This window comes from Gavia stellata, chromosome 26, assembly GCF_030936135.1.
Source record: "Gavia stellata isolate bGavSte3 chromosome 26, bGavSte3.hap2, whole genome shotgun sequence".
In the NCBI taxonomy this organism is placed as follows: domain Eukaryota; kingdom Metazoa; phylum Chordata; class Aves; order Gaviiformes; family Gaviidae; genus Gavia; species Gavia stellata.
Window position 1 is genome coordinate 5,748,454 of NC_082619.1, and position 25,511 is coordinate 5,773,964.

General features: G+C 53.9%; 1 protein-coding gene across 3 annotated transcripts in view; it reads right to left on the minus strand.

Moving 5' to 3' along the window:
- Positions 1-25,511, minus strand: part of LOC132319265 (protein CEPU-1) — a 351,714-nt gene that overhangs the window by 136,617 nt on the left and 189,586 nt on the right. For 2 of the 3 annotated variants that reach the window (XM_059829637.1, XM_059829636.1), the window contains exon 1: positions 5,732-5,898. In XM_059829637.1, coding sequence (XP_059685620.1) covers positions 5,732-5,898 — 167 coding nt within the window. Of the gene's footprint in view, positions 1-5,731; positions 5,899-25,511 lie in introns of those variants that run through there. The other variant, XM_059829638.1, reaches the window with a different exon arrangement.

The following is a 25,511-nucleotide window of genomic DNA, read 5'->3' on the forward strand; positions in this document are numbered from 1 at the left end:
CCTCCTCGCCTTTCTTCCTCCTCCTCATCCCTTCCCATCCCAGAGGAGCAGGGCATAAGTCTGTTTGATTTAAATCTTTCCAGAGCTGGTAGACCGGAGATGTTTAACCCTACAATGGAGATGACAGGTCCAGAAAAGCATGCTTGTCCCCTAGGAGACCCCAGCCCATACAGCTCCAGTGAACTACAGGCAGCAGCTCTACCAGGAGAGCTATAAAGGGAAACCCTCCGCTGGCACAGCAATCAGGAGCTTGTCTCATCTCGGATGGAAATTGCACTCAGGGGAAAAAAAAAAAAAATCCATGCATATGACAATTTTTTTCCCCACTTTAAGCTGATTCCATCTCCGAGATGGGAAAGAGGTGGCGAAGATTTGCTGACATGTCACTTTAGCAATAAACTCCTCTTTCAAAAACATGCCATCGCAAGCAAAGCAATCGACTCGCAAGCTACAAACAGCCGCCAGCGCCGCACGTGGGCACCGCTCGGGGCTTCCGCAGCCCCTCTGATGGACCATCTCCAGGAACATGGAGAGGAAACCCTGGCCAGAAAGGAGGACCCAGTGACGATGGGAGGAGGAGAGGGGCAGGGGTGAAGTGGCACCGTGCACCGATGGGAGCAGAAACTCAAGACCTAACCCTCAATACTGCTCACATTAGCACCGATTTCCTGAGGAAGGGCGCAGATACAGGAGAACATGCTCTCCCCCTTCTTCACCGTAACATAGGAGGGGTCACCGCGGCGCTGAATTTATGCCCTAACCCTCAGGAATAAAAAGGAGAGAGGTTTGAAGGAGAAGGTGAGCGTGCTGGATACTGAAGGAGTCAGGAGAATAAACTTTGGTTGTTAATAAAGGAGTTGGTAGCTTCGCTCCATCCTCACCCCATGCCCCCAGGACCGCTGGGGCTGATCCCACCCAAACCCACGCACTCAGAAATCCTTCACTGCTCAGTAACCAGCAAAAGCAGAGTAATTACACCTTGGCCCCCGCAGCCTGCAAGCCCAAGCTATATCCCCCTGGATATCTGGGTTTGGGAAGTCAGCAGGGAAGTAACCAGGAGCTTCGGTCTCTGCTGGGTGAGATTCTGAAATAAATAATCGTAGCAGGATGAAAAATACCGGGTGCTGGGCTTGGAGACCACCAGAACGGGATAAATATTCCACGGGAGCAGCGTGCCACAGGCCCTGGGGAGGGAGATACACGCTGACCCGGTAATAAGGAGTTTGGTGGTTGTGCAAGGATGGGGGGAGTTGGCAGAGCAGGGCAGGAGATGGGAGCGCTGCCACGAGCAGCCCGTGACTCAGGGTGTCCGTGGGGTTGCCGGCGTGTGGGAAAGGGCTGGACAAGCTTTTGCAATCACGGCTGGAGCCTTTCATGAACAACCTCTGCCCACTCTTGCTTTCCTTATTTGCACCAGGAGCCCAGCCCGTGCCCAGCGAGCCCCCCCCATTGCTCAGCCCTGAGGCCACGGGGATGGGGAGCACCCCTTTCCTGGGGACAGAGAGCCCGGAGCGTGTTCCCCTGCCCTCTGGCAGGCTGTCTGCACTCATCGACTGCAAACCCAAAACCTCAGCGGAGAATCGCCATCGCTCAAGCCCCGTCGGCAGCAGCCCTGCCTCGGCACGGGGGGGGGACACACAGCCTGCCCCAGGTCCCACGCGAAAGCGGCATGCTGCAACACACCACGCTGTGATCCATCGGAGACTGGCCCTATTTTTCACGTTACACAATAACACCACAAAAAGGCAAATTCCCATGGATAAAGGGGGAAAGACGGGGCAGCAAAGAGTCACAGAAAACAGACCCATTTCTGAGGAACATTCTCTTCTGCTTAGCAAAGAAGCACTTTCTGTTTGCACCCGTCAAAAAACACGCTTGATTTTGGTTTGTTTCGCAGCCAGGTTATCATTTCTCCAGAATTTTTTTTCAAGAGCACCACAGGGGCAAAATAAATTTGCAAAACAGGCTTAGGTAAACCACGGCAGATCTCAGTGGCAAAGTGCACAGCTCTTTTCAAAGCCCGAGTGAAAACCACGGGAAACATCAGGGTTAAAAAAAAAAAAAAAAGCTTTGACTCATGTTAAACTCAGATTTGACTTTCAGCTTTAGAATCAAAGGGGGAACAAATAAAGGCATCGCATCACTCTGCCAAGAAAACCAGCGGAGATGTACAGAGGAGAAGTGGCCCCCGTCCTGCAGCCAGATCTGCCCGGGGCACCGGCCGATTCGGGGTATACCACGCAAGCGCCTGTGCATGCTGACGGGATCGGCAGAGCCTCACCGTGGAAAGCGCTGACTGATGCCAATTAAAGTGAAATCATAATCAAGCCACTTGTTTTGGTGCTGAGAGAACTGCTCCAAAGGTCTCAGCAATGCTGGGACTTGGTTCGAGCGCTGCAGGAAGGTTCAGGGCGGTTCTTCTCCAGCATGAACCACTGGCTACTGGTGAAGGCAGATGTTGTCTAGACACGGTGGGAGGGGATACAGACTGGCCTCATCCTCACGATGTGGCCTTGTGAGATCCTGCAAGACAGCCAGCTCTGACGTTGGGACGCACGCGAGCCCCTGGTGTAAGCCCACGAGCAGGAGCAGCCCCAGCTCAGGGACCAACGCATGCATCAGTAAAAACGCCAAGCTGTTGGACCCAACACCCACAAACCCTTTTCCTATCCCTGCAGGTTTTGCTGCATCCAGGGGTAAATCCTACCCTTCCTACCCCAGATGGTAGCTCTATCCCAAGGTCTAACCCTAGATTTAAACTTAATACAGTGACCTAAAGTGCTGGTACCAAAGCAAGACACCTGACTGTACCCTCCAGCAGGCATCGCAAGACAGAAGGAAATATCCGAACGTCCCTGGTGACTCGGGTCCTAAATGGACTTAGATTTACCGTAGCCAGGTTTGCACGGGGCAAAGCCTGCGCCCTTTACAACGGGGGGAGTCTCCTCCCAGCCGTCCATCCAGCTCCTTTCACCGGCGCTGAATAAGCTCTGCTCGGAGGGGCGGCCGGACGGAGCTGAAAAGAGCCTCCTTGGTAGGGCACTGCTGCCGACGGCAGCTTATGGTTCTTGGTGCCCCGCCACCCCAGATAAAATAACCCATTTCCACCAGCCAAGCCCTCTCCCTCGGGGGGAACAGGACTTTCCGAGCGCTTCAGAGAAAGCAGCAACTTCTGCTGCTAAGTCCTCAGCTTGCTCTCCCTTTTGTCGGCTGTGAACCACCAACAAGGGACCTCTAGAAACATCTCTTTCCTTCCAAATCCTTGGCTGCGACTCACCGTCCTCCCACCTCGCATGGAAATGAGTGGGAAAAGAGGAAACACTGGGTTTTTTCCTTCCTGTGCACCCTTCCCTGGCCGCCACCCTAGCAGGGCCGGGGAGAGGGCAGGGTTGCTGCCTGCGTGCAGGGCAGGAGGTGGCCGGGAGCAGCAGCGGGGTCCGCCGAAGCCTTTCCGAGCAGCATTGCTATTCCGAACAAGTTAACTCCTCCACAACAGATCGATGGTTACGCCGAGAGCTGGGCTGGGAGGGGAGCCGGCAGGAAGATTCACGCTTCCTTGATTTCCTCCTCTGGAATTCTGTGGTTTTCACGTGCTCTTCTGCTCTTGGCTCCTGCCACAGCGCAGCACGGCTGCAGGGACCCGGACCTACCGGGGGATGCAGCAATGTACCACTGCCCACCAGACTAACCGCTCCCGCCTCGAACCAGAAGGAAAATGCCCCAAAACGCCAGTGCAAAACACAGATCTCCACCTCTCCGGCTACCAAACCAGTGCACCGAGGCGGCAGCAGCAAGCCATTAATTTCCAAGAGCAATGCCCACTCTAGGGGCAGGACAGCAGGAATAGCATTGGGAATAGCATCGGCACAGCGGGAATAGCATCGACACAGTTTGTGTACCCCAAAGCCCATGTGCCCATCTCCTGGGGCTCGCTTGTATGGACCTGCGTAGGGACACGGACATCCCTGGCCACCAGACAGGCTCCCCAGCTGAACTGGGATGTGCGTACGGCAGCTCCGGGGCGATGACAAGCCGCTGGCCTCCCTCCCCAGGGCCACCTCCCAGGAGCAGGATTTGCCCCCCTTCCTGCCAGGCCTCATGGAGAGAAGGAAAGCATCCCTCCTGCTGACTCACCCCGACTTCCCTTTGTTCTCCACCGACACTGGGCGAGCACTCGGTGCCGGGGCAGAGCACCGGCATGGTCTGTGCCAGAAACCCTTTGCAGGCCCCCGCTACAGCGTGAGCAATTCGCCTCCTTCCAGTAGGTTTGCAGAGCACCCATGCCCGTACCACCCTGCTGCTGCCACCCTCCTGAGTATTTTGCTGCCCAGACCTCCAGCAAGCCAAACCCCTTCCTCTTTAACACCCCCACGGCAAAATCTGTGGGACTTTTGGTGCTTGGGAGAGCCTGGCAATTCAGCAGAGGAAAGGAGCTACTTTTTTTAGCCCAGCTCAGTGGGGCAAATTCCTAAGCGAGACACCCCGTCCCCCACCCTTGGCCACCCATTTCCAAGCCTCTTTGCCCATGACGCAAGACAAATCCTGAGGAACGGCCACAACACAGCTCCCTCCTTCCCGGGAATGGCGGGGGGAGGCGAGAGAACCGGCTGCAAACAGCTGAGTTGCAGGAAACACACAGGGAGGGGATTCACGTTTCCAGGGGCCAAACCGAGCCCAGGGTTTAAGTCCTCCCACCGCTTGAGAAAAGAGACCTGGCTGAAATTCCTTCTTAGGTTTTTTTGGCCCTGCTCCACTCGCTGGCGTAAAGCAGGAGTGCGGCTTTCACCGCACACACCCAGCTGGCCCCACAGATGTTAGTGTCACCTATGCAACACGCCTGGGGAGGAAAGTCACTCCTGAGCACGCCGGAGTTGCAAGCGTCGCTTCCCAGCGCTGCAATTAAAACCTGGCTTTTTATTTTTAATGTCCCTATCAAACATCCTCGCCAGGATCTCTTCTGGGATGACTGCGCCCATCTGCTGCGAGGACAGGACGGATATCTGGGCATAAGATGTCCCAGAAGTTCCAACGACCAAATTATGGTTTTCTTGGCAGCCCCTGCACCCCTCAGCTTGCTGCTGCAGACGACAGGACCCCGGTGCAACGCCCAGCCCCGCGCTTCCCCCCCACCCCAAAGACTTGATGCTGGCAGGTAGCACCAACCCCCCCGCCTCCAGAGCAAGGGGATTTTTAAGGAAGGCAACATCCACCCTCCCCGGAGCCAGCCCCATCCTGCACCCCCCTCATCCCAGCAGGTCCGGGCATGGGGAAAAGGCACAAAACCCCACCGGGGGGTTGACAATGCCCCCCTTCCCCAGGCTGGGTTGGGCTGACACGCACAGAGGCACCCCCGGCGCTGCACCCCAGGAGCAGAGCGGTGTTTAGCCCCACCAAAGGCAGCCAAAGTGCCCGAGCCATGACTACCGAGAGCAGGAGCCGAGCCCCTGCCTCGCAGCGGTGAAGGGCAGGGGGCCAAGACAGAATCGCACTTCCCTTTTTTCATCCCCCAGTAACTTTCCCAGAGACGACTCGGGGGGCTGAGCCAAAGCCCGCTCCCCTGGCACCCAAATCTCCCTCTCAGCTGGCTGCCCGGCGCCCATCCTGCACCGCCAATCGACGCCATGCATCCCCCGTGGGGAAACTGAGTCACGTCCCCGAAGGCACCGGCCGCCCTCCCCGTGCAGCGGGACCCCCCCGGTGCCCCCCAAGGCAGAAATCCCGCTGCTCCTACCTGAGCGTGGCACTCTCCCCTTGCCGCACGGTCACGTTGTCCATGGCTTTGGGGAAGGTGGCATCTCCGCTGCGCACGGGCACTCCTGCGGGCACAAGGAAGAGCAGCCTGAGACAGAGGACGACTAGGCACCTCCAGGGCAGGGCCAAGCACCCACCGACCCCCATCCTGGGCAGCAGGGACTTTTCCAACAGGCAAAAAACACACCCGCCAAGGCCACCGGGAGCGAAAAGGGGGGGGAGAGGAGGGCGGGGGGGCGTGTGTGCGGGGACGGGGGGGAGCAAAACCACCGGGGCGAGCGATGCGGAGCTCCACGGAGATCAGGAGAGCCCCCGGCAAGGCAGCCTGCGAGCACTGAGCCTGCCGAGCGGCATCCGGAGGGAGTCCCCAGTATCCTTGGGTGAGGGAGGAGGACGGGAGGGCCGGGGGGGAGGAGGAAGAGGAGGAGGAGAAGTGGCAAAGGTGCTGGACGCTGGGCGAGCCGGCTCTTCCCGGGAAGCAGTCCGAGGCTCACTTGGGCGCGGAGGCGCCGGGGGAGCCGCCCGGCTGCGCCCCGCTCCCGCGCACTTGTCCCGAGTTCGCGGCTCCCCTCCGCAGCGCGGAGCGGGGGCAGTCCAAAAAAAACCAGTCAAAACCAAAAAAAAAAAAAGAAAAAAACCAAAAAAACAAGCCACCAAAAAACCACCACCCCCGGAGCCAGCTAGCAAACGGGTCCAGACGCAAGAAGGCACAGCGGGCAAAGGCCTCCGGGGTGCCCAGCAGTTCCTCTCCTCCGGCCCCGCTCTCGGGTCCCAAAGGCGGGCTTGGTCCAGGCGGGATGCAGGATGGGGGGGCTGTCAGGGTGCCGGAGCCCCCAGCTGCCCTCAGCGGCGGGAGGTCGGGGCGCGGGGGAGCGGGCGCGGCGGCAGCATCCCAGCCCCGCCGGCACGGCTGGCCGGCAGCATCCCCGGGCGGCGCGCAGGCTGACTTCCCGGGGTTGTCATGGCAGCGGCTCCATCACTGACCGGCACTTCGGCTCCCGCACACCCGCACGCACCCCGCACCGGCACGGGCAGGCGGGGAGCGGAGCGGCGCAACGCTTCACACGCCAGCCTCGGCGAAGGACACCCACTTTAACCCCCGCCGCACCGCGCTCCTCGGGGGACGGGATGTCAGGACCCCCCCGCGCCTTTCCCCTCGCTTCCCCGCCGTGCTTACCTGCGCCCCGAGCCAGCACCGGACTACCTCTAACATCTACCCTCCTCTACCCCTGCACTATCCCCTCCCCAGGCGGCGAAGCCACTATGCAGGAGGGGAAACTGAGGCACGGGACAATTCCCCCCCCACACACCCCGAGTCAGGCAGGTGGTGATGAGCAGAGGCAGGAGCATGCCCTCCTGGTCCTCCGCACCTCACAGACACACAGCATGAGCTTAAGCGGCAAATTCCTCCCCAGCCGTGAGCACGGTCCCCACGTACTTTTTATCAGCTCATAATTTAACAAATATCGCATTTGCTTATGCCTAGTAATTCCTCCTTCCCTCCACTAGCAGCTAAACACATTAATATTTCCAGGCACAGTTTCATGCTGGTAAAAGGTGCCGGGGAGCCATCCTCAGAGCACAAAGTCCTGGAGCCACTGAGCAAATGCAGAACGAGCAGCCGAGCCACAGCTTTCGGGGTGCTGCGCCCCTGGAAGCCCCCCCCCAGCTGCGGCAGCCCAGCATTAGGGGAAACCAGGCCTCCTCCTCCACCCGCTGTCCCTGATGACTTTGCCGTGACATGGGACCTTATCCAAAAGTCCTCCCTCCCTCCATTCCCCACTGCGTGCTCTGCAGCTATTACACAGCACCAATTTTTTTTTTTTCCCCCTGAAATCGCTGCCAACCTGAGCTGGATTCAAACTGGTGACCTAGATGTGAAAGGATCCATAGCCCGTTACTAATCCCTGGAGTCTCTGAATCCCCTGTAAACTACTGCTTAATTCACTAACTGTGCTATTTAATCTCTAAAACATTATGAGCTGTGCCGGGCAGAGGAAACATTCAATCAAATAAAGCTTTATGATTATTGTGCGTGCTGATAGGTCATATGAGAAGGGGGTTGCCATGCAAGTCACTCTACTTCTTCCTCTTCTGAAGGCTCTGCTCCTTGAATTTAGCGCTGGCGTGACGTGCTGCCTCAAAAGTCCTACTTTCCCCCAGAGGAGAGAGCAGCTTTCCCCAGCTCTGGGCGGGAGGAGTTTAATCTCCGCAGCTCACTCTGCTCCTGGCCGGTCTGGCAGGAGAGGGGTAAATGCCTGCCTTTAGCAGACCCCCACAAATTACACGGGAGGGGTCTCCGAAACCTAACTGCAAAAAACGAGACCATCAGCAGTAGGGTGAAACTCCTCGTACGGGGTTGTGGCATTGCACTGGGGTGCACAAGTCAGCGAAGCAAAAAAAGATGCTGCTTTCGCCGATCGCTGCAGCATCCAAGCACCCCCGGCAGGACGGGGACCCCACTGCGCTACCTATTCGCTGCTGGGGAACACCCTCGTGTGCAGGATCCACAAGCCATCGCCACGCACATCACGCGAGAGCTCGCTCTCTTTGTGAGGTCGCTCCTTTGGATGGGCAGAGACCATCTCCTGAGTCAGCAAAACCAAAGGGATTCCAATAACCACAGCCAGTTAACCTTTTAACACAGCCCAGATTGCCAGAAGCGTCTTAAATCACGAGAGAAAGCACCTGCCTACACCGAGACCGTGCAAGGTTGGGGCAAAACGTGAGCTGCTGAGCAGCTTCGGCCCTTGCAAGGGCTGAATTTGTCCCGCTGTTAAGAGATCATCAGCATTGTTTGAAAATCCCAAGGAATTCAAATCCAATAGTGCCGGCTCCTGCATACTAAAGCCCAGCAGAATCCCTGGTCTATCTCCCCCCGTCTCCAGCTCTCCCTCTCTTGCATACATACAACGTACATATAAATCAGCCTGTCACAGCTTGTCTCTTTTCTGACAGCTGTAATTGCTTCAGACTATAAAAATATCTATAGACAATAAACACAACACATGAAAACAGCAAAGAGAAAACGAAATCAAGATTCCTTTAAATAATTCAGTTGCTCCAGCAGCAGAGGAGCCAGCAACTGAGTCCAGCTGTGAAGGTTCAGCAGCAAGAGAAAGAGAGCTTTGTAGCTTCCTCTGGGGATGAGAGAGTCTTTTTTCCTTCGTTGGTTTTTGACCACAGCAGAAGAAGAGTCTGCCGTACACGGGCTAAGCCGCTTGCAAAGCAGCGCCTACCCGAGCATGGAATGCAGCCTCTTGCTTTCAGCCTCTTCCCTTTCTTCCTCCTTAGATAAAAGTCTTCCCCCCCCCCCCCCCCCCCCCCCATTGCGAGCAACAGGCAGGAGACAAACAGAACGAGCGAAGCACAGGCACGCTCTAGGTATATATTTATCTCCGTATCTATCTCCTCAACCTCCTTCTTTCCAGCAAGGCTAAAGGCCCCCCTCTCCTGGCAAAGACCACAAACAAGGTAGCAGAAGCAGCGCAGGCAGGGAAGCGAGGGCTGGCATGGCTCTGGAAGAGGAGCGGTGGCAAGGATGGAGGCAGGGGAAGGATTTCCCCCGGGGAGATGGGGACTGGTAGGGAGGATGCCAAAACCATGGATAGGGAAGGGGTTAGGAGGAGCAAGAGCCCCTGGGTTTGCTTTGCAGAGGAGCATCTCTGTCGGAGCGATCAGAGAGATGATAGCTGGGGAGGGGGAGTCTTGCAGGCAGAGCAGAGGGCAGCGACTGCAAGCCCGGCGCTTCATCAGCCAGGCAAAACCGTTTTCAGCGGATATTTACTCAGTTTTCTAGAAAGAGATTGGACAGGGTGAAAGGCGGCAGTGCCAGTTCACAGCGACTCCCATAAACATCTTTCTGTCCTTAGCTCACGTGGGCCTTCCCGCCGGACAGCTGGGGCTTTCGTTTTAAGATTTTAAGCAAACCCATCCCCAAAAATGCCTGCAGGGAAGAACCGTGGCATTTGGCCCAGGCCAGCGTTTCCTGCAGCTGGCTGCAAGGGACCGTGGCTCCTCCTGCGAGGCCCGGGAGCCTTCCAGCAAACACCGCCCCAATCTCAGGCTTTTTGAGCAAAACCAAGCCCAAGCGTCGCATCTGCAGATTTGAGTGATCCCGAAGGCTGATAACCAGATGCAAAATCGCAGTTAAGGTTCCTCTATCAAGTAAAACAACATGATTGCTGCATTTTTTTTTGGCTTTCTCAGAAATATCTAGCACAATTCTAGCATCTATTTTGCTTGTAGCTACTTGCAGGGATGGTTGATAGATCCTCCCATACAACCCATGCCTATATACCTGCCTGCAAACCTATATACATACAATACTACGCCTCCCCACACCGAAATATTTCATTCCTGGAAAAAAAAAAACCCACACATTACTTTCAATAAGTAGGTCATAGCAAGGCAATTTGTACTGCCGGATTTTTCTTTTAATTCCTTTTTTCCTTTTCAGGAAGCTGATAGATGGCAATCTATAACCCCAAAGTGGAAATTTATTTTTAATCTGAAATTGCCAAATATGATCAGAAACATAATTTATGCTCAAGCCATTCTCGTTCCTTCAAAATGAAAACATGATTTCATAACCCCATTCGTGCTATCGCATACCACGTTATTCTCCAATAAGCCCAGCGTTACAAAGAAGTGCTTAATTTTCTTGGCATTAGTCAGGTGAATGACACACGAGTCCGGGGGAGCTTTTCCTGAATAACTACTGAGCCCTCAATGTCTACAACCATTCACCACACACACAAAGGACGTGGGCTCCCGCTCCGCTCCCCACGCTGACTCATTTATACCCTCGTTAACGGTGGCCCCAATTAAGAAACCATGATTGAGAGCCTTACTTGGCTGGAGCCATTCTGAGCCCTTCTCACCCCAAAGGCATTCCTGCGCCGAGCTGGAGAAATCGCCCGTTCGGGGCCGTTTCTAGGCCAGTTTTCTGAATGCGAGAAGCATCCTCATGGGCACTGAGCCCTCAATCCCTTACACTGAAGGCAAGCAGTGATTACCAGCACCCTCTTCACGACGTTTAAAAACAATGCAAGAGGCCCCATTAATCCCCACTAAAGATGCCGTGAATATTTAACTGGCATTTATATAAACTTACAGTAACCGTCCTATTAAATTCCAATGAAGTGTGCTATTGGGAGCCTTCCCCTAAAGCCACGCCGGGATCCGCTGCCCTGCTTGCCTGCTCTGCCTGCACTTTGCACCAGGCGCCTTACCATAAAAAGGAACATTTTGTTTGCCCTTTAAAAAAAAAAACTGCTGGGCTTGGGTTTGTCACTCCGTGCTCGGAGGCTGGGGATTTTCAAGCACGAGTTAACTCCTTCCCCGTGCTCGCTGCAGCCAAGGGGCTGGAGAACCAGCCGCCCTGCGAAAGGTTGCAAAAGCCTGTCCCAAGGTGGTGCTTCAAAAGCCAGCAAAGGATTTACCTCCCTGTAACACCTCAAAATGTAACCCAGAAGGTGCCACCCGGGTAGGAGGAAAGCCCCGTCACTAGCTGCCAAAATACCCCATATAGCACTGCCATCCCTAATATACAGGGATAGATGACAGCATCCTTGAGGATGCTCTGACGTACATTACGGATGGGCCAGGCAGCGCTGCAGCTTGGACACGGGCTCGGGGAGGGATGCACAGCAGTCCCCAAGGTCTTGGCTTTTCCTTCAGGATTACTCCTTTCTCCCACAGTTCTCAGTGTTTGAGCCTTTTACAACAGCTCAGCCAACACAAGATGAGTATTTATGAAGCAACACCTCCGTATGTCCAGCCTTAATATTAAACATCTATACAAGGAGTTAAAAAAAATATCGAGGAGATACTGAGCCACGCTGGCACAGTGAAAGTTATGAACTGGGATTGATCCTTGGTACAAATCAATATTGGTTTTATATAAATCTCCTTCTTGTTGCACTGTTGTGAGCTTACGTCGCTATATTAACACCCCAAAAGGCATCCTGTACGCTCGCTCCGCATCCACAGCAGCGTTTGATCGGGATGAATCAGGTGCCAGAGACAGCTGACGACACGGGATAAAACCATGCCATTAGCCATCTAATAGCATTTTATAAGTGTATGACATTAACCCAGTGCTCTACAACTCAATCCACTCAGCGTTTTAACAGGAGTAAGTGCGCACGGGAAGAGCAAAAAAGCTGAACAGGCTGAAAGGCAAAGCCAGCCACGCCTCGGGTCCCACCGCGGACATTTGGGAGCTCCAGCACGGCCACCTTAAACGTGAAGACACCGGCTTCTCCCCCCCAAACTCCTGCCCACAGTTTTGGGGGGCATTTGTGAGCTCGGCATTAGACAACCCTTTGGAGGAACAGCTCCAAGAGTTGCTGTGCCTTCTCCTGAGATGGCCCCAAATGAGACACACCAAGCCAAGCCATCCCCAGCCCATCTGGATATCAACACACACATCCTAAACTCCAAGGAGAAGCGAGAAGGTAAATGCCCCTGGCTGGTGCTGGCCCATCACCACATCCACCCCCCTTCACCTCATTTTCCCCAGCCAAACCCTTTCCTACCAGAAAGCCGCTCGGTCCACGCAAACCAGGAGAGGGGTAGATACCTTGATTTAGACCACGATATTCAATAAAAAGCAGATATTAAGAGCAGAGCCCCTGGAAACCCTCTTTTGAAGCCACCGAGCATGCTCAGCAGCTCTGAGGGAAACCCCAGCCCACTGCCAGGTGTTCGGCATCTTTGAAAATCAGATTCTCCTGGAGACACTGATTTGCCTTTCGCCTGCAGCTGCCTTTGGACCTCGATCAGACACCTTGAAAAATAGGGTGCTGAGATGCAAGCTTTGCTTTCTGACTCCCAACCAGCCACAGCCAAAAAGGGGCTTCTTCAGACGTACCTCAAACCTGAACGCCTGCACCTTTGCGGGGCCCGTTTTTTGCCAACCTTAAGTCTCATTTCACGAGGCACGGAGGTTGCCAAATTGCTCGAGCGCTCCTCGGGAACAAAAGCCGGGCGCGCTGCTGTCTGCCTGTATCAATTTTAGCTTTGCCACTGGTCCTCTGACCCTCGCGGCGCTCTGCGTCCAAGAATAATATTAATAATAGTCATGCCATTAAGCAAGATGCTCGGTTTGAATCTGAAGATTTTGAGAAATGATCTCATAAATTTAATTCCCGGGGTACCATCTTTGAGCATTAACAGGCACAGTCGCCTCTGAATTCTGGGAAATGAGCATAATTACATGGAGATCGACAAGGCACAAATGCCAAGAATTCTGTTAACCTTTAATACTGCAAAAAAACTCTCCCCTTGTAATTATCTCTTTCCTTTGTCTTAAATGTTACTGATGAATATTTAGTGGGATAAGCAAATAAAAGGAGGCTGAGGGGTGCAAGGAAGTGCAGCCCTCTGCAGAGTAACTCTGCAAAGCTCACAGCATTGCCGCGGGTCGGGGCTGGGGGCAAGTTGGGACCCCAGGTCGCAGAAACTGCCACCCAGGGCAGTGACACCCCCCTGGTGACACGCGGCCACCGCAGAGCCAGGGGAGGGTAATTTGAGTTGCACCAAAATCCGAATTAATTTCCAGCACCGCTGCAAACGCACCTTGGTGCAGGTGTCCCTGGCGAGGGCAGGGAGCGATCCCATGGCCCCCAGCGGAACGGTTTCAGGTGCCCTTTCTCCAAACCGAACTTTCTCTTGGAATAAAACTTCCTGGGTAAAAAACACATCACCTTTCAAACATATCCTCCCTCGGGTTGCAAATGGCACTGCCCTCTTGCTGCACATTGAGTCTGATGGAAAGAAGATTTTCTCCCGGCGTGAACTGCATTAATATCTGTCACCACTCTGGTATTTCTGCCTATAATGATGAAAAATATGTGCAGAGAATGCGGGGTGCTCTCAGCATCGCCTCCCTCCCCATGAAGCGAAATTAGAAGCAGCTGCTCCCGTTCTCATCCTCTTTACGGCCCTACAGTATTATCTCTGGAAGCTTATTATTTGGGAGATGGCGTGGGGATAACCGAGACTCACGACCTATCCATATTCAAACTGTGCCTTGCTGCAGACGGGGGCTCAGCTCTCCCCTCCCCTGCGCTGGAGACCGGTGTAAAGGTCACACTCCTCTTTTAATGTCGCGTCAGACCGACCGCTGCGTGAACAAGGAAAGGAAAAAGGCACATCTCCCTCGACGGATGGAAAAAACCCATCTCTGTCTTGGGAGGAGCGTGCCAGCACAAGGTGGCCGGGCTGTAACCACCTGCAACACCAAACGCTTTCGGAGCACCGTCCAGGAGCCCTGGGAGAGGTGGAGGGAGTGTGGAAATGCTGCTTTCAACCGCATCCCCACCAGCAGACGGATCCCGCTGGTTGGGATGAGCAAGGAGGCAGGGAATGCCACACCAAGGAGGAGGGGGATTGCAGCACGCCCCTGCTCTCCCCCCAAAACGCTGCAGCAGCAGCGGGGACAAGAGCGAGCACCGGTCCCAGACCTTCGGGATGTCGCACGCCAGCTGCCCAGGTCCTCCTGGCTCTTCGCTGCTGCGAGCTGTGCTCAGCCCAGCTGGAATCACACCTCCCCATCGCTCTGCGAACGCATCCCAAATTAATTGACATTGCCCAGGCCACCGAGTTTGTGAGCTGGTTCAACTCGGAGTCCCGCAGTCCCGCCAGAGAGGTTGGGTGCCATGGGAGAGGCTGGAGCAGTCTGCAGAGCAAACTTTCCCTCCAGCCTCAAAGCGAGACCTTTACAGACTCCCTCCTCCCTTGTTCCACCAGGAACGAAGCCAAAGCAGTATTTATTCACAGGGGACCGGGGAGAAAAATGAAATAAAAGAGGTTAGCTCATTAAGTACGACACCTACCCCTCCCCAAGAGAGGTCTGAGGAACCAGCTTTGCAGAGGCAGAACACGTGTCAAAGCCCACTGCTAATAGCGGTGAGGACTCCAAACCTTCCTGAGACCACCACCCCCCCACCTCTGGTGAATTCTGACCTCAGCGTGCAGCAGATATTTGCTCTCCTCCCTTCCCTCCCTCTTTTTGCCTGCCTTCAACTGGAGTGAGCTTTCTAGTCTCCGAGCTGCTTTTATGCCCCTTTAAAAGGTTATAAAAGCTGTCTTTATATTCCAATAAAGGGATATAAAAACAACCTTTTTCGCAGTTCAATAAATGTGGTTAACTTTTCCCCCCATTAATACTTTTTTCCTCGACGCCGTGCGCACGCGCGGGCTGCTGCAGGGCACGGAGGAGGACGGGGCTTTGGGCATCGCACCCCGAAGCAGGAGACAGCACAGTGTCCCAAGGGAGAAGGAGCAAGAGGGTGACCTCGGGTCAGGCTGGGGGGCACCAGGCAGGTCTGATGCCATGCAGAGACGGGCATCATGACCTGAGCTGCTGCCCAAAAGGGAGAGAGATGAGACTACAACAACTGATCACCAGACACCCTGTGCTGGTGCATTTACGCCAAAGAAAATGCCTCCTGAAAGCTGGCTTGGGCCCAAGGAAGGGATATGCTGTGCCGTGACAAAAATTCAAAGTCCAAGCGATGGACTATATACATCAAGGGGCGAGCAGCCGCGTGGCAGGGTTTTGCATCTCCTGGCAAAGCTCCCTTGAACGTTAGCAATGATAAACTGCAGCCATCCTGGTCAGCATCCTTGCACGAACTAACTAGCAAGCCACAGCATCTAGGACCGTGCCACCTTTCCTCCTGGGTGAAAAGGGACAGGTCGCTTCACCGCTGGCTGGCAACCCCCTGCTCCTTGCAACATCCATTTAGACCTTATGGACTGCGGGTCAGGGATCGTCCCTTTCAGAGCATCAGTGCCGCGCGTAGCGGGACGGGACCCTGCTCCCCACCACAGTCTCCAGACATGGCTATAATTATTATTTACCGTTTCTGCAGCCATCCTGTGGCTTGCAATCAGTCTTTCTCAAAAGCGCCTCTCTCCTTGGAAGAGGATCTAAACCCGTCCTGCCGCCCGTCCAACAGCCTCTCCGGGCATTAAAACAAGGAGGTTTATTATTTTTTGTGACAGCCTGTTCTGCAAGGTGAACACAACTCGTATGAATCAAACCGACTTGGATTTCATACATCATTCCCCAGCACCACCAACATGAAGGGCAGGAGGGGGTTCGGCTGCCGAATACAGAGCAGAGCAGCGTGTTTATCGGCGGTGATCTATTAGTGATCGGGAGGCTGCGGGGCGCTGGGACCATGGCTGCCGGCACAACGCTGCCGGAGGGAGAGGAGCTGGGGAGATGCGAGTCCATAAATAAGGCGTGCCTGGCACGAGCGGCTATCGGGAGCCAAAATTGAAGCCCAGCACGAAGGCAGAGAGAACCCTTCCAGTCTGTGCCCCCACTCCTGACCTAATTTATCCCCTCCCTGCCCTTCCACACGTACCGTGGGATGGGGACCAAACTCCAGCCAGGGCAGATGATCTCGTGTGCTTTTGCCGAGAGGCTCCTTGCCCCCGCCACGCACCCTGCCCCAGCTCACGCCTTCACATCCCTGCAGGCTGAGCCCTCCCTGCCACCGCCGGCTAATTAATTTGGCTAATTGCTATTACCGGGCTCCTTTTTGAAGGCTGCGGGAGAACGACGAAGGCAATGGGAGAAGGTGAGCATCCGGGGCTCCCCGGGGACTTCAGAAGTGTTTACAGTCCCTGGCACAAGAAAATCCATACTCATCTTGGCTCTGGGAGGCAGGGCTGCCCTCCCACACTCCTATTAGCAATTTCCAATCATCTTTTATTAGGGCCACATTGATTTGCTGCTCATTTCGGTGGGAATGAAGGCCTAAGAGCCTCAACCCAGTCTCAGCCGAGGAATCCAGGTGCAGAGCCGACGGTGCCGGTAGGAAAGAGGAGGGGAAAGACGGGCTGGGATGCCAACACGGGTTCAAGCTGTGCCATTAGCAGAGCAGAAGCAGAGCTGCCATTTCAAAACAGCCTTGCTCATCCCACTGCGTCTTTTCCGCGGCCGGTCAGCGTGTGTGGAAGAGGGCCCGAGGGCAGAAGGGGCTGGGGGTTCCTCCCAGTCTTTATTTAGGGAGCTCATTCCATGCCGGGAAGGGGATTTGCACCATGCCCCTTTCTAGTAGGGATTTCTGGAGCCCTGTCCCTGCCTGCTGGGAGAAGTCACCCGGATCCCACGCTCCAAAAACCAGCCCTGCAGAGCAGCTCGGGGCCAGCTCTTACCCCCCGGGAGGAACAGGCTCCTAACGCTACACTTCTGTTTCCAAGCCAACATTTCCAAGCAGCTCGTGAAACACAAATTCTGTTAGGAATCATCAGAATATTTTGTTCTGATAATGCCATAACACCATCGTACACATTAGCACACACACCACATGGAAAGGAATATTTGAATATCAAAACAAAGTGAATGTACAGGGTTTTTTGTGGTTTTTTTTTTTCCTCCTGGCAAAGCCATCCCTGCAAATTATCAGCTTCCAAGTGTTTGCACCACAGCTTTTCCCTGCATGTCCCTGCTCTCATCAAACCTGCTGCTCTCTGCACCCCACGTCCTCAGATAACCCGAGATGTGTGGGCACGGGTACAAAAGGACCTCACAGGCTCCGGGGAGGAGACCCCAGTGCCAGGAGGGATGCAAGCAGGGTGGCAGCTCTTTGAGCCCTGCAGAGGAGACGGTGGGAGATGCAAACCTCCGTGTCTTGGGGTCTCAGATACACCCCTCTGCACCCAACAGCACCCACCTCCCACCGCAGCACCCATCACCGAGGGGGGACGCACTAAAAGCCACAACTTTGTTGCATTTAGACTTAATTATACGTATTTTTTTAAAAACAAGCCTGCATTTAAAAAGCGAGAGCCACTCTCTAAAACACCCCAGGAAATATTAAAATGGGAGAGCCATTTCAGAGGAGAGAGGTTCACAAATGCCTGCGGTGAAGCGGATGAAAGCCAAGGGCTACAAGCCTTGGATGTGTCTCACTTCAGACAGTGTGGGAGAAAATACAGACGCTCTTAAACTCTGCCCCAGATCTGCCAGCACAGAAACTTTCACTCCGCTTTGAACCAGGCAACTGAATTATCTCCCCGGGAAGCGGCTGCCTCTGGGCAGCGTTTGGGAGGCGATGGGGAAGCGCGGCCGGCCCCTCGCTGGTGCGGGTGCCGGTGGGGTCCGGCCGAGGTGATGCTGCGGGAGCGACTGTCGCCGTGGCGGGCGATGCTGGGGCTGCCGTACTCAGGACCCTGCGAGGGACGGGTTAAGGAGAGAGGGGGCTCTCCCAAAACTGGGGGATGCGGTGATGAGCCTGGTGCTGTCATTGGGTAAACTTTGCCGCCAGGAAACAAGGCTTTGCTTCTAAGCACACGTCTCTGATGCCAATTACAAGCATGTAATGAGCAAATTGGGTCTGATCCAGAGGGCCTGAGAGCAGCAGCTCTTCAGCTTTGAGACAGTCCTCCTATTATTTAAGGATCCGCTGCCCATTTTTTCCCCTCTTGTTTTTTGTGTGTATACCTCCAGGCAGTCGGGGAAGAAGACAGGGAGATGAAACCTGGAATACGATGAGATATGAAGCCCTACAATGAGCACGTCATTTGATTCCCCCTTCTCTCCCCATCAGCGGGCACTGGCGCCCCAAACCAAACAAAGATTTGGGGACTCTTGTCCCACACTGAAATTGGGCTGTCAAAGCCCTCGCTGGCACCCGCTGTGCCTTTCGACTGGCATCAGTGCACAGCTAGCAAACGAAGCGGGCCAAATTTCTCCCTGGCGTAGCTTAATTAAAGTCAATGATGTTACACCAGGGAGGAACCTGGCCCACTGTCCTGAGCTGGAGTCCACAACAAGTCCAGCTGGCAACTCGCAGGCAGCTCAGCGGCGGCAGGAAGGATCCCTGGCACCGGGAGCAGCGCTGGGAACTGTATTCGGCATTTGCGAGTGGGAGACAGACTCAATAAACACAGCACTAAGTAAACCAGATCCGTAATAAATAACAACCACCAGCATTTCGCCTCTTCCAAATGCTACAGAGAACCGGACCAAATTGTCCTCCCAACTCCCATGAGCGGTAGGGACATTTCATTAGCCCTATTACACTGACAGGGAAAGAGTCACTGGGAGCTTAATAATAATAAAAATCCATTATGTTACAGCGCTCGTCATCTGTGTTTCTCAACTAGCTCCAAAAGTCAGGGAAATGGCTATGCTCGTTTTAATGGAGCGGGGGGGGACAGAGACGCATGAGGGGGTCAGCAATTAGCTCATCAAGCCAGACCCAAAGTTTGCTGAGTGCTGCCACTAAGCCATGTCCAGGCAGGGCTGATGGGCTCGAAGCCGCAAGCAGGATGGATGGGGCAAGCTGCTGTTTCACAGCCTTTAAGCGAAGGAGGTTTGCACTTGGCCGGAGGGATCTGCTACAGCTCGGCTCCGTCTGCCCAACCGAACCCGTGCCAACAGACCCAAGGGAGGTCCCACCAAAACTTTAACGTGGTTATACACTAACAGCACAAGGGGCGCGATTACCCAGCAATTGTGGCATGATTACACGGCAGCTACGCTTTCCACACCTGTAATTTCCACTACACTTATACAACTCCCCAGCTAGCTCCATGGCTGCAAATTAATTAGACTGTAAGTGCAATATCAGTGGTGCCACTGAATGCTAAAAACACCCAGCCACGGCGACCAGGAAGCCAAAGCCACAATTGCAGAGATGTAGGTAACCGTACAGCTGAAATGGAGAGAAATTCCATTTATAGGGACTAGTGGGTGGTGATCAGGTTATTCAAAAGCCTTACCACAGTGTAATTACACTGTATTCGTAAGGTAATTACAGCCCCGCTATTACACACTACAACCCTCCATTTCACACCTAATCCCATACGGTAGATTCAGAGGGATAAAAGGCACCAGCAGAAGACACTTGACTGTTGCAAGAAGGACAGATGGACACGGATTGACGGGCAGCAAAAGGGAAGGAGGTAGGAACAGAAATGTTCCAGGCATCCAGAGACATCGCTAACACCCAGACCAGCCCCACGGGCACACCAACCCTCTGATGCGCCGGGGATTCGGACCAGGAGAGGGGGAAGAGCTGGGCTCGGTTGACTGGGATCTATCGAGAAGGTATAAGCATTCATCAAAAGCCAATCTGCTTTTGAAAAGCAGAAAAAGAGGTTACTTCGGATTAATTTTTCACTTCAGAAGCTTTATGGGCGAGTTCTGAAACTGTCAGGTTGAGACGCTTCAATATTTTCTGAACGAAAAGCTCGAGTGCTGGTTCAAAACGCCTCTCTGTTTGGATTGTCAGGTAATTCGTATCCAAACATTTAAATTAAAATTTTCCGTTGGCTCATCTGTTTTTGGGGGAAGGGAGGAGGATTTGGAGCTTCTGTTTACTTCTCAATTCCTGAAATTTTGATACTTCATACTCCAGGGTTGAATGGGTGGAAGGGAAACCTAAAAGCCCATCACAGAGAGAGAGCATCCAGCCCCGGCTGAAGGGATGAGTTCGCCCCTACAGCCCCTTCCCCTGCCCCATGTCACATCTCAGCACGTTGCAGTCCTTGGGGCATTTTTTCCAGCAGCATCGTGCTGGTCTCCTCCGACGCAGCGATGGAGGGACAAGCCATGTGCTAGCCCACAAGGCCACCTCGAACAGGGGACAGGCTCAGGCACCCCGCTCAGGAGGAGCGGCCCCCCAACATCCCAACCCTCAGCCACCTTTCCAGAAACCACCAGAGTTTTCTGGACGCTGCCAGGGCTTTCTGCATTTCACGTCAACGGGATTTTTGCCCATCGAGCTCAACCTGCACATTTCCAGGGTTTGCCTGCACCCAGACCAGCCCAGGGCTCCTCCACCACAAGGATGGGTAAATATTCAGATTACAAATTTCCACCCGGCTCCGTCAGGTCCCATTTGGACTGCCGGTGCTGCACAAGCTTATTTAAAACTAACTCCGGTCACTCAACACAGCCCCGTCCCAGCTGGGCAGACAGATCTGATGTGACTTACAGGTCTCGTACTGCTCCGTATCTCCACCTGATCTTATTTGCCTGGTGCTATTTGCATTCGTATTTCCACTCGCTGACGAGGCGGCGGATGGGAAGATGTGGGCACAGGAGGGGATGTGTGGTATGGCATCCGTGGCGGAATTCAGCCAGGTCTCCGAATAACCCAAACCCTTTCTGTTGCACAGCACGTCGCTGCAACGAGAGACTATTCCCCCCCGGTGCTCCAAAAACATTTATACAGAGCAGACGTGTGGGCATGAAAATACAATCAGATGGGACATAAACTGTGCTTTTTTCACTGTTGGGTTTTTTTTTTTTTCCTTTGTTTTAAGTCTAGCTGGGCCAAATTCTTTATCATCTGCTTCTGCAGAAGCCGTACAGAATTTGTGGAGAAAAGCATCACCACAATTACGGAAGAGGGCAAATCCCTGCGGGATGCGAGGCCACATCCCTGGTGAGCGACTCCTGGATTTGTATCCATGTGGACCGGCTCTAGTCCCTCTGGGTGCAGTTTCACCCAGTGAAACCCATCCTTTGCAAGGTGCGAGCACGCCTGCCATGGGAAATAAGGATTGAGCTATTGCAGGAATGGCTTCCCCATCTCCATTAGGGGCTCGGCTAAGCCATGAAGCCTGAAAGTTGATTATATCTTTCATTAGGAATGACTGAATGATGTTTTTAAACTGGAAAATGAACTCACAGCTAAGAGGAAACACTTTCTTGGTGAGGCCGTAGAGTAGGTTCCCTGCGGAATAGATGCAGTTGTGAGAGTCAAAATTAAATTGATATTAGAAAATTTCCTGAGGGGAAAAAAGCCATACGCTGCCTGCAGAAACAGCATCTCACAGAGAGCTGGCTAGAAAATAGAAATCCACTGAAACTCAAATATATATTTTTTTTTAATGAAAAAAGAAAAAAAAAATCCCCTAACTTGCCCCTCTCAGCAGAAATTCCCCAAAACTAAAATTTCCATGGAATGGATATTTTTTTTTTTTTTCCTCCTTGGATGTCCAATTTCAGCTAAAGCAAGAAGGACATTTCAGCTAGCTCCCAGCCCCTGGAAGTGTCACCTGGGTTTCACGAACTCCCTTTAGATGGGACACAACGTGGCACGTTGCCTTCCAGGTGGGCTTGGAGTGGGGGGGTCCCCCCTGCTTCCCGGCAGGTCTCCTGGTTGGCAAGGACAACTCCTCCTGGCTTAGCCATCAGAGAGCCAAACCGCTGAGCTCCTTCCAGGCAACCAGCCATCATCTAGATTTAGGTTTTTCCAACGGAAAATCAATTTCTCTGGAAAAAAGGACATTGTCCCAAGAAACCGTGTGGTTTTCACAATGAAGACATTGGGGGGGGGGGAGGAAACGTGCTTTGATGGAAGATTCCCAGCCAGAGTTTCCAAGGTGGCTTTCTCCATCCTTACTCGCTGAGCCCTGAAGAGTACTTGGGAATCGGCGAACGGGGGCAAAGTGAAAAGACGCGGGTGCGAAAGCGGGGAGCACACTGCCCGGCCGGAGACATACCAATCTCTCGTGTGTCAGCCTCCCGTGACTACCTCCAACCTGACAAAAGCACTAGGAGCTTGCACGCTGCAATTTGCATTCGCAGGGAGAGCGGGGACCGCTCCAGATGCATTCACAAGGGGACCCTTCAGATCAGATTAACAAAAAGCCGCCGATGGCGACAGTTCCTCTGCTGCGCCGTCGCCTGCTAACAATTTACTGTAACAGCTTCTGAAAAGGGACGCACGTTCCTTTGGCATTTATGCGCTACTCGGTCCAAGGAAAGGTGGAGGCTCCTCGGGGAGCGCAGCCTTCAGGCAAGCTGGAAGGATGCTGCCAGCACCCACTCGCCCCCAACCTGGGGCATCGCTCCTGGACATGCTGCTCGTCCCAGCCTGCCCGCACAGGGACACAGCCATCCAGCCTCCGCTTCAAATCCCGTCCCTCCCTTGCTTATCACTGATTTTCATAAATAAAAGCATCCAGCACGGCCAGCTCCCCTCCAGGGATGAGGGAGTTGAAGCTCCCCACACCTCGCACCTCCCCAGCTCCTTTCCAGCCCTGCGGTACAGGACCCTCCCTCCATCACCGCAACCCAAGCCAGCACAGCACCAAACCCCTTAAAAACCCTCCCTCGGAGCACCTCCGTACCTCCACCGCTCCAAGTTAGACCCCCTCCAAACCTTCATTTTGACATCTAAAATAAAAATGGCCATAGTTAAGATGGGCTGGTTTTATTAGCCTACAGGTTCCAGTCATACTTCCGTGCTTTTTTCTGCAACCCTGGCATCTCAAAGCTGCTGTGAAACGAAAGCCCAGATTCCTGCGCAATCACACAATGCCAGTAACATTAAGAAAGGCATCGAGTCTGATGAGACCTACGAGACCTGCAGTAAAAACAGGAGGGCTGGTAGCACTGCACGCATCTGCTGCCAGCAACATCCTCCGCACCTTCGGCGGCCGATTCCTGCTCTCCAGGCTGGTATCAAAAGGGGTCACGGCACCCCTTTTCTGCAAATCTGCAAGGCAGCAGGGCCGGAGGGAGGTCAGAAAGTGAAAAATCGGTGGCTAAGAGGAGCCAGGACCTCAAGAGTCCAGGTTCCGAGAGGGAAGCTAATAAAAAGGCATCATCCCTTCGCAGACAGCAAATTGTTGCTTAAACCTGAGGATCACAGACAGCCCTCTCATCTTAAGGGGAGCAGTCAAGTGAAGAGATTTCCTAGCCATTAAGTCAAGCTATAAAGCGCCCGCAGTAAAGTAGGGTAAGTGGAATTTATCATGGCACCGTATAGACCGTAGGGCCACGAGAGAGCCAGCTTGGGTCAACAGGTTGACCTCTCGCGTTGTCTAAAGATCCTTCCCTTCATCATCCCCATTAACATCTCGTCTCCCATGCTGCCGGCTGGCGCCTGCACTCCCTCCCCGGGGATTCTCCCCCGGCCGCCACTTGCTCGACTGTGGGGCACTTTCTTAACGGCCAAGCAGAAAAACTTTCCCTTCCTTAACTCCAGGCCACCGCTCCCTTGTCCTACCACCTTTGGAGACCATGAATAATTCCCTTTCTTCATTTCCAACATCGCCTGGAAGGTATTTATAGGCTGTGAGCACTTCCCACCTCCTCAGGAGGCTTCTCCTTTGCTAGACTATAATTTAGCATCAGAGCCAGGCAGCCCAGCCTTGCGATGCGCATGCCCGGGGAAGCCACCTCACACCGGCTTCTCTATTAACTACCAGGGAAGGAGTTTTATCCTGCCAATGATTTTTTTTTTTTTTTTGCTCAGATCTGTGCAGGAATCCTTCTGCTCCTCCCAGGCAGCGACACAGGTTTAAAGTCCTCTTTGGTCATGGTCTTAAATAAATAAATATTTTTTTTTTAAAATCACATGCAGCCAGGAAGGGAAATTTGGGACAATTGCTGAGCAGTCAGGGATGGCACATATTCCTCCAAACCCCTGTGATATGAGACCTCGGCCATTCAACTAATATCAGGCAGGTTTTTGTTTGGGATCGACGACCTTGTTTCGACCAGACCAACCAAGCCCACCAAGACCTGCAGTGCAGAGGATGTTTTCTTGGTGGCAATTGGTTGGAGTTATTCTCTTTTCTGCCTTTTTCTATTTCCTAGCAGAGGCAAGGCAAGAGCAGAGACAGCAGAATAACCAACGGAAAGACAATTCCCAGGACGATTCCTGCCTCGTATCAGAGGAGTCAAAACGCGTAGATGAAAACTCTGCAAATATTTTGCAAGGGAACAGGAACTCTTTTGAAGATGGCCGATTTCCCAGCACAAACATTTCACCTAGCCCTGCAAGTTCTCTGCAAAACACTTTGAGCCCCACAAAAAAAAAAAACCAAACCCAAAAAACCTGTCAAAACTTTGTGAAGGAGGCTGAAAATTTCTGGTCGTTTAAAAAGAAGCCATCAGCACCCGCTTGTCCAGCAGACTAGTGGATGCACAGAAGTGCGTGTAAATCAGATAGTCGGTGTTTCTGCCTTCTCCGTGCAAGAGCCAAGAGCTTGCTGCTGCCCAGCACTCCTTGCTCAAGGGACAGCATGGGGTCACCTGTCCTGAGCAGGGAACAACGACCCCAGGAGTGGCATCGCTCTGCAAATGCTCCTTCGCTTAATAGATGGTCACAGCCCTACCGAGCCCATCACTGTTGCACCAAGAAAGAGAGCCTGCGGGTGCAACTCAGTCCAGTTCAGCCAGCATCACTTGGTTAATGGCCAGCTTCTCTCCGGCCATTAATTTCTTGGGGACTCGGGAAGAAATTACCCTTGCCCGGGGCTGGCTTTTCTTAAGATTGTTTGCTCCAGAAAGGAGGACAGCGTGAAAGGAGGACAGCATTCAAGGGGGACAGCGTTCAAGGGGGACATCCCCTGTCCTTGCCCACAGCCCCAACATGAAGCACCCGACCCCACTGCACCCAAAAAGCACGTGATGCCATTGCACCCAAAAAAGAGCTGGACCCTGCTGCACCCAAATATGATGAGCTTGATGCCATGCTGCTTTCTCCTCCCTGCCTGGCTGCCTTCCACCCTCTCCCCCTTCCCTTCCCGCTCATGATTGCAGCCTCTCCTGGTGTCCCCAGGTCCCCCTGACCCCACAGACCCCCCCAGCCAGCCCAGGCCCCTCCCCAGCAGTGCAGATGGCTGCAGGGAGCCCGGGGGAGGCTTTGCCGGCCACCCCTGCAGCACGCGGGGGCTGCGTGCGGGCGGCGAGGCGGGCAGCCCTGCCTGCGCACGGCCGGGCACGCCGGCGAGCCGTCTCGCCCCCTTTCCTCCTCTCCACCTGG